Here is a 9,804-nt window from a genome sequence, read left to right on the forward strand (position 1 = left end):
ATTAATTATATGACAAGTATATTACACTTGTCATGTAATTAATTCAAATTTAAGCAGATCCGATCCAGGCTAAAAATTTCCCCTAGATCCACTAACGAGTCTCTACTGTTATTCTTGATTTCTTAACTTATATCCTTATTTTTTGTGTTTAATATTGAACTGCATTGTTACATACTTGAACTATTGTTTCAAAACCTGAAAACTAGAAATGACAACACAAACAAATAGGCACTAATATCTTGGAATTTCAGAACAAGATGAGAATTTAAAAATTGGGGTCCATAGCTCTCTTGATATATTTTAAGAGAAAAAGAAGAATAAAAGTAAAAGCACACCATATTCATAGATGCATGATGGAAAATAGAAGAGTAGAAGACAAAACTGGGACAAAATTGTTCCATTTACTAAGAGAAATGAATTCCAGCCTTATTAAATAAGGAAAGTAGGTGCATAAAATCTGCCTGACTCAGCTTGGAAGCTCTTTTATCTTCAAAACCTCCTAGTTTTAGTACATCCAAAACTTTGTCTTTAAAGTCAGAGGCCTTTGTCTCTCCATCATCCATCTCCATATCCTCATCATCATCTTTACCTTCATCAGCATCCATGCTCAGGTCCCCAAGAGTATCACCTAAAGCAGTTACACACATGGCCATTTCTTTGTCGTCTGAAAACCCTTCCGATGTGAGCTGTAATGCTTGCAAGGTTTTGTAGTTCTTCTCTAGCAATGAAAGGACGGTCTTTTGCCTAAATAGAGAACCCAATGTTTTATTTTTCCGGTTGAAGCAAATTCGAACTAAGCCGTCCCACTCCTTAAAGTTCACCGGAGGAAGTGGTTTCCTTGGTTCGATTCTGACCACAGAGGAGTCGACCTTGGGTGGTGGCCTGAAATTGTTCCTTCCTACTTTCAGCAAGTGGTTAACGCGAGCCAGTAGTTGAGTATTGACAGAAAGACGACAATACAGGGTATCACCAGGTTGAGCAACAAGCCTCATGGCGAATTCTCTTTGGAACATAATTACCGCACACCTGAATAAGGGGCGATGAGATAACAATTTAAAAGTAAGAGGGGACGAAATTTGGTATGGAATGTTCGCCACGCAAATATCAAAGTATGGAAGATCACACTTCAGAACATCTCCTTGTATGACCTGCGGCGAGAATATTCCAATACAAAATCAGTCTCGAGCTTTTTCTCAGCAGTCTCTAATTCGTATAAGGTTCGATACTAAAATTATGCAGAAATATGTAAAAAAAGAGAAAAACATTGAATCAACTCATGTTCCTTGTCTGTCATTTCCGCCAAAACGAACAAGTTTAACATCTATGAGGAGTTCTGAAATAGAAAACTTGGGCTTTTATCTAATTTCCCTTTCTACTTTTTCTCTTCTTGCATTGAGAATCTTGCAAAAGATTAAAGGTTTCATCCAAAGAAAGCATATAAAGATTAACATTTAACATTAATCCTTTCCTCTATCCTCATAGCTATACAAGACTATATCACAGCTAACAAAGATTCAATCTAGAACTAAAACATGGCAGAAGGTTAGTCAATTTACTAGTAGAACATGAACAAAAAAAGACATTAAATACTTGAACTAATAACTTGCTGCAATACATATAACTTCCAACTAAAAGTGTACGAAGACAGCATATCCAGAATTTAACTTTAACTTTCACTATTTATATGCCCGTGCCTATCGTATCCCACGTATCCTATTCCTGTAAGAACGGAACAAAATTGATTTTGAAGAACAACACTTGAATTTAAGACCAATCCAAATTAAACAGTCCTTTTTTCCCAAATCCAACTCCAATAGATAGAGCACACAACAGGCCTCGAAGATCAACAAACTTCAATAACAAAATCTTTCATCAAGGAAATAAAAGATTTCACGCACCTTCAACCGACTAGAATAGGGAGTACCCTGAAAACGGCGCTCCAGCTCGAGCACCATACGTGGATCAAGCTCCACAGCAATAACAGATTTGCCCGCTTCAAGAAGCTTCTTTGTGAGATTACCTGTACCCGGACCGATCTCAAGGATAATGTCAGTAGATTTTATGCCTGATTTCTGAATAATTGAGTCGACCAAGAGTGGGTTTTTCAGTATGTGCTGGCCCTTTGACTTGTGGAAGGGAATTCCACCCTGAAAATGAGGGTTCGATGCTGCGCCGCGGCCTCCTCTCTGTAACTTCTCTCTCTTAATTTTACCTCCCGCCATTCCAGTAGTAGGTTGCTGAAACTGGCGTGCTAGAGTTTTTACACAAATACACGTATTTCAATGTATTTTTTAAAAAAAAAAACGATTTAACAATAATTTCCATGACAAAAGAAAAGATTGATTACACAATTGCAAATGCAAAAACTTCAGAGCCCACTCATTTTCCCTCTATGGAGCCACAAGAACATATTTATATTCACTCTCTGCACCCCAAAATCACACACGGAGAATAAAAGATAGAACAATGATAACTACAAACAAAATTAGTTATGAACCACTTCACCACAAAAATAAACCCAGAACCAAAATTATCTTAATCTTATCATTCATATCAAGAAAGAAAAAGAAACAACAGAAAACGGAATCATTTTTCAGAAACCCCAACCGGATCCATAAGTTAACAATTGAATCCAGGTATCATGCATACACGAAAAACAAATAAATTCCAACAGCAATGAAACTATCAACAGAAAAAACTGGAAAAAAAAAAAAAAGAAAAGAAGGTAACTGAGTACAAACCTAGCTTTATCAGAACTGAAGTTTATAAACCGGAGACGAACAAAACAAGAGGCCCTGAGGCGATTACCAGCAACGCGTCTCAGCAGAGAATGAGACGCCACGGCTGGAGAGCAGCAACAGAGATAAGCGGAGAAGAGGAACTAGGGCTTTTGTGTATTGTAATAGATTTTTACTGCGTCTCTAATTCTATATTCTCCTTTTCTCCTCCCTCTTCCTAACCGGGTCGGGTTTTTGGTTAGCTTTGTTTGTCTATGAAAATAATATATATATATATACTTTTCATATTGAGAAAAATATATTACATTAACTATAAATATTATATTTCCTTTCTTACATATAATACCTTTTAGATATCACATCAACCACTACCATTATCACGACTGGATTTAGATGGGTTTGTCAAAATTCAGAACTTATCCCGTCAAAAAAATTTTAAACTCGAGTTCCCTTAAATTTGGGATCCATCGAATTGGATTCGAGAGACCCGATTAATATTTTTTAAAAATTAAAAGTATCATTTTTTAAAAAAATAAAATTATTGTTAACTTTATAAATATAAGATAAAAAAATAATTGAATTTTTTTTTTTAGTTTTGTAAATTTATATGTGCGTGTTTTAGACATTAAAATATTATTTTCTTTTTAGAAAATATGTTAAGTATATAAATATAATATATATATATAAACTATTTATGACATTACAATATTAAGTTTATAAATTATATGTAAGTAATATATTTATATTTTTATATATGTACAAGTATATTTTATATGTACTTATATAAAATATATTTTTTAAAAAAAAAATCTAGACGGGTCTGAATCCAAACTACTAAAAATCAGTATCTCTCCCAAAATCTACTTAGGCCACCTTTACTTTGGATGATATGATAAATGTGTGATGTTTTAAGCTGTGATTGAAATTGTGATAATGATATGATTGATTATATATGACTATTAAAAAATGGATTATGGAAGTATTAGTCTATCTCATATTTACTATGAAACATATTGGAGTTGATAAAATTAGCCGTAAAAGAAATGGTCCCTATAAATAAAGTTGATTATTCGTGTCAAACTAAAAGTTTTGGTACAAAATTACTAAAATCTGAAAGATTTTCAGAATGATTTAACTAATTTGGATGGTTATAAATTTTTCATTACGTACTTTTTAAAATAAATTAATTATATTTATTTTTGAAGTCAAGTGTTTTGCTTAAAAATTTAGATGTAGTCGTGATCCCCATCCACAACTTGAAATGAATTTGCTTTATTTTATTATCTTAATTATTTAAATTATTAATAATTAAATTTAAAATATTTTATTAATTACATTCAATAAATAAATTTAAAAATTTATTAATGATAAAAAAACATAATTATCTGTTACAATTATTTATTGTCTATAATCCTGATTTGACATATTAGATTATCTTGAATTACCTATCGTTTTGTTGGGATTGTCGTCTTTCACGCATTTATAATTAATTTATCTCAATTGAATATATATTATTTAGCTTCAAAAATAATAAGTAGAAATACAAAAAAGAATATGATAAACCAATTTAAATTTTGAAACATTCCAATAATCTCATCAAAATGAACAAAGTGAGCATCTGAGGTTCAAATTGTACAGTCTAATTTATTCCGGTTTCGCTTAGTAGTTCAGATGTGCATTAAACGTGTTTATGTTGAAAATAGATAGCTGAAGTCGCATGAAGCAATTTTAGAAAAACATAAAAATCCGGCCTGCCGGATTCGAACCAGCGACCTAAGGATTGCTATGAGCACACTACAGTCCTCCGCTCTACCAACTGAGCTAAGGCCGGTTTGGTTCAATCCTCGATTAATATCAACTACTTTGTGTTCACAATAAAGAACCCAAAACAAAAAAAACATGACATGATGATGTAAATTTCAAAGTTCCATTTTTTTAATGAACCATATTGTCGAGATCAAATCATAACATTGATAAATTGAATTAGACAATATTTCATACAATGTGGCATCAATCACATTACATATCATATTTAAATAAGATTTATGTAAAGCGAAATTAAAAACAAATATCTCATTAACGCACTTAGAATCTAAGCAAAATCTCAACTTAGAGAGAGTAATTGATGAGATATGACATATATTATTGAGAGTAAATATTATATTTTAAATATTTTTTCTTTTTACCTAACGACGACTGGTTTTATTTATTTAATTTTCAATAGAAACAATCATTTCTAAAATAATCATAGTTGTTGCACCGTAAATCGATAATTTTGATTGACCAGGTGCTTAAAGTTGAGATCCCACAAATAAATTTAAGGTCATAAATCCTATCTAACGTGTACATACTTATCTCATTTTATGTGCGTTCGTTGTAATTTATTTTGCAATGCTTAATCATAGTAATGTAAACTAATACAATTTAAAAATTGCTCAATTTATTAAAAAAACATTCATGTATATTATTATAATTATAGCTTTTATAAAAAATTCAATAATTCTCAATAAGTTCTCATTTTAAATTGTATGAATATTAGACATTATCTTAAATGGGATGCAAGTTCACATTGCATATATTTTGCTTTGTTTTTATTTTTTTGGGCATCAATGTGGTGCCACTTAGAAAGTATTTAATGCTGTGATAGCTGGGCAATATTTCCTCATCTATGCTATATTGAATCTCATTTCATATTATTTCTCGTTGAAGTGTCATGAGATAAAACTACAAGCAATTGTAGCATAATATTTCCACTCTTCTAAATGGAAAAATTCTATACCCCGACTTATAGTTTATTTACACAAATCATCCATATTTTTTAGAAAATTATACATACACCCACTATAAATTTTGACATCATTCGCATAAATCACCCCTACTTAAAAAATTACACATACACCCCCACAAAAAACATCAGCATCATTACACAAACTACACTTACTTTTTAACTACCAGGGAGGTATATAGCTATGCAACAAACAGGATTGATTTTTGTAAATAGACAGAGATCTGAAAACATAAACATAATTATCTCTAAATGTTGTGTTGGACCACAAATGTCCTAGGCAGAGTTCTTCTGCATAGACATGGGAGCTCAAATGCGCAAGCCCTTGCAAAATGGACAATCCACTCAACTTGATCTGTACCAATTGGTTTTATACTCTGTTACAGTCGTTAGGTCGACGTTGAGGCCACTTTTTGGTTTCTTTTCTTGGCCACAAACTGCTTGTATTTATTTTCTGTTCTTTTATCATCAAGAACATAAAACTTCCTTCTTCTTTTCTAATAATAAAAGTATAAAAAAATAATTCAAATAATAATAGTCATACAGAGACATACGAAAACTGTTTGATTTATTTTTAATTCTTACAAAGAGAAAAATCTATAAGTGAATATGTATACTTTTGAAAATTTTCAGCAAGGGAGAAATGCAAAGAGAATGCAAAAACTTAGGTCAACATGATTCGTGATGTTTCGATTATGTCTGAAACAACTAAAAGATAGGAAAAATATAGCGAATATGTTTCTCCACTGCCGTCCTGGGTTTCTCTTCGGATCAGGAACTTTATAGGAAGTTGCTGTCTTGGGATATCAGTGTACATCCAACAAAGCATACTGCAACAATCAAAACCTTTGGACCACAACTACATTATGGCACTGGGGTAACTGTTTTTACAGATTAAGGAGATAGCTACCGAACCAAGTTGAATTCACACAAAAATCTATGCTAGCAAAGAATATTCAGCATGAAGTGAACTTATTATTGCTTTGCACTTTTGCGTCAGTGAAAAGAAAAACTAAAACAAAACTCTGGAACCAAAGAGAAATCAGGGGTGTAAGCAAATACCTCTTATCTAATGCTCTGAAAAATTCTGGATTGTAGAACGACATGCACTAAAACTCTATGGTCTTGACCAGCTAGCTTTGATGAATAAGATCTTGCGCAATAATATTCCTAGCCTCATTGCAAAGTGCGTCTGGCTTATTTCCCACTAGAGATGGATGAATGATAACTTTCACCGATCCTGGATTTAATCTTCCTTCCATTCCGGCAGGCATGATTTCACCAGTCCCAATGAGGGTAATTGGGATAACAGGTACCCCGGTCTTTGCTGCGACGCTAAATGCACCTTTCTACAAAATAATCAGCCACGCAAGCAGAATATGACTTGTCAGATAATGTTAAGAGTGAATACACATATTAGATCATATATGATGATGAGAACAGATCAAGAATGGATGGCAGTGTGATGTTTAGACTTTGGAGAACTCATACAGGCAACAGTTACTGATATGGTTATCTTCCCTGCCTGTATGCCCATACGAGGTGAATCTTAAGGAATCACAACGAAAGGATCGTTTTGGTAAAATCTGTTTTTAAGAGAAATGAAATGTCAAAATTTCAAATTTAATATATTTCAATTTGGACTTCCAAACATTCTTTCAATTATCCTAATAATTCCCAACGATTTCGAACTGATTCCCATCTGAATTCCTTGAGAAAAAGAAGCCTTTACAGAATGGAGAAACCCCACCTTTTAGCAATATCAGGTCAACACTCGATTTGAGTTACAACAATAGATGACAACTAAGATGGGAAATAAATCCTACCTTAAAAGGACCTAATTTTCCATCTTTACTCCGAGTGCCCTCTGGGAAGAAGAAAACTGATGCCCCCTTCTTGATCAGAGCCATGCATTGCTTAAGGCAGTCCTACATCCGAAGTAGGCAACAAAAATAAGACAGCTGAAAAGCACATAAAGTTCTTCAACAATATTAAAGAGTTGAATCCTATTCCTTAATCTATAATCGGGATTGTATGGGAGAAAAACAGTTTCCTATAATATGAAGTAAACATTATGAAGAAGAACCAAGTACCAATTGACTTCTGCTGTCCATGCGCTTTAGAGGAATTACTCCCAGGAGAAACATGGCCCACCCAATAATTGGATAAAGAAAAATTGAAGTCTTACTGATGAATTTGAAGCTTCTTCCAAGAGTTAGAAGAGTATATATGTCTAAAAAGCTTTGGTGATTGGCCACATATACAGCCGGGGTATTTGTTGGAGGCAGATTCTCCAGTCCCTCATACTCAATCTTGACAAAGGGAGCAACTGTCAGAAATGCCCAGGTTTTGGCAACCAGATAATGGGCTTGTCTACGATAGCGGTCGAACATGAGCACAAATGGATGCTCTAGAAGCATAGGCACGAACAAAATGATGGCAGCACAAGCAGTTACAGCGTAAAAGCAAATTCCTCTGACCTTTGAATTCAACCAAATTTCTGAAATAAATCTTAAAATGAATAAGTGGTGAGAATAGCAAGGCTAAAAATTCTACCAGAAATAGAAGGGTGTCAGACAAGTAGCATACCTAACAATGGATATGAAGCTCCAGTAGACCCAGCACTTGTAAGCTCGGACCTCACAACTACATCTCTTGAAAATTTTCCTCTTCTACAAGAACCAGATCCATTAAATGTTCCACAGAACTCCCCTTTATGGTTAGAGGAGCCCAGGGTTGGATATTGATGCGTTCTTGAACCAAATACTGTTTCATGTGGAAGACCATCTACATGAGCAAAAAGGGAAATGCAGACCAATTAATATTTTTTTGGAGCAATCATCAACTAGTATATACACAGTCCCCACTGACCGGCTGGAAAGAAGGTTAGATGGATGATACTTAACAAGAGAGATGCAGAAAAGTCGGATATAGTTACCAGCAAAGTGAATCTGATTACCCTCATAATCTTGTACAATGATAATAAAATTGGTCTCAGTAAGGTGGTACATTAGAAGTTTGTGCTGATACGGAACTATCAAATTCTTACACATAAGAGATTTTCATGACAAAGTGGATATAACCATATAAGAGTCAATACACATGCAATTCAAGGGAAATATACAATGTCAACTAGATTGGGGATAGTTTGATTTCATCTCCTCCTTCTGTTCTCACTCTTAGAAATATTCATCTTGAGGTAATACATTGAGTTTGGCCTCAGATCTTGTTCACTACGTGCATGTCAAATTACATCAAACTAATCTCAGGGCTCTAACTTATTTAATTGAATAGTTTACATATTACAATGGGACCATGTGGTTTGACTTGGGGGTGAATACAGCATATGAAAAAATCTGAAGTCACCCAATTGAATAGGTAAAAAACATGCACCCACCATAAGTTTAACTGGGAATTAGCCATATGTTTCATTGTGAAAATGTGAGGACTTTCCATTATGTGAACACTGTCGTTACCAGCATTATATTTCGTGTTATGAATTGGATATTATGACTGATGACTTAATTTAGCAAGTGTTACGGAGTAAAAGCCAAACACCACTGCTATATCACCAACACACAACTATTCACTCTAACAATTGTTACTGATTGCAGAAATATGATTTTCATGTTGGTTGGTTGTCATTACTCATTAAACTTAATAAAGACAGGTACTATCAATCATCCGGGTGTATTTTGCTATCCTATCTTCTAAGTCAATATGTTTTAATTAATATAATCAAAATGAACGCATAATCATCCTCAATAATAATTGTTTTATATGCATACTCTTCGAACAAAGGCATCAAAATATTGACACATACTACATTGAGAACAAATTGACACACTAGAATTTCTACTAAAATTATACACCAATTCATAACAACAGATGCAAAAAAAGTTTCCTCTATATTCTTGTACCATATAATTTTGCTTATTTCTTTCAAACTAAACAAGGATAAATCAGGTAAAACTTAGAACTGAGGGTTTTTTTTTTCCTTTTATTTGTAATTTCGGAGAGAACCTCACAACCAAGTCCTACTAACCATGAAATGCATAAAAAAAAAGCATTAAGAGAAGGGTTCCAGTGATAAACCTTGAAGATACAACAATTATTCTGGGGAAATGAGCAAGCTTGGTTGCCTTGGCATAATTTTCAAGAAGTGAGATTTTACCCCAACTCCGCTTATTTACTGTGATCATATTAGCTATTCAACACTCCTCACCCCACCACACCACCCAAAGAGGGGGGGGGGGGAACCACTTTCTTCTTTATACTTTT

At 33.5% G+C, this 9,804-nt stretch overlaps 2 protein-coding genes and 1 non-coding gene across 3 annotated transcripts in view; all 3 read right to left on the minus strand.

The window, feature by feature from the left end:
* LOC105166580 (ribosomal RNA small subunit methyltransferase-like) lies at positions 265–2,953 on the minus strand. The gene is made up of 3 exons (XM_011085978.2): positions 2,742–2,953; positions 1,899–2,251; positions 265–1,148 (listed from the first exon to the last, which is right to left on the minus strand). Exons 2-3 carry the CDS (start codon positions 2,220–2,222, stop codon positions 405–407), a joined length of 1,068 nt encoding a protein of 355 aa, XP_011084280.1. The 5' UTR covers positions 2,223–2,251; positions 2,742–2,953; the 3' UTR covers positions 265–404.
* On the minus strand, positions 4,484–4,569 carry TRNAY-GUA. The gene is given in 2 exon segments: positions 4,484–4,519; positions 4,533–4,569. It is a non-coding gene; the product is annotated as a tRNA-Tyr (tRNA).
* The window catches only part of LOC105166581, a gene marked incomplete at its 5' end in the record, with an annotated part of 11,287 nt that continues 7,961 nt past the window's right edge, over positions 6,479–9,804 (minus strand). Inside the window, 4 exon segments of the mRNA XM_011085979.2 lie at positions 6,479–6,872; positions 7,350–7,451; positions 7,617–8,023; positions 8,113–8,310. Coding sequence (XP_011084281.2) covers positions 6,657–6,872; positions 7,350–7,451; positions 7,617–8,023; positions 8,113–8,310 — 923 coding nt within the window.

Source organism: Sesamum indicum, linkage group LG7, assembly GCF_000512975.1.
Source record: "Sesamum indicum cultivar Zhongzhi No. 13 linkage group LG7, S_indicum_v1.0, whole genome shotgun sequence".
NCBI lineage: Eukaryota > Viridiplantae > Streptophyta > Magnoliopsida > Lamiales > Pedaliaceae > Sesamum > Sesamum indicum.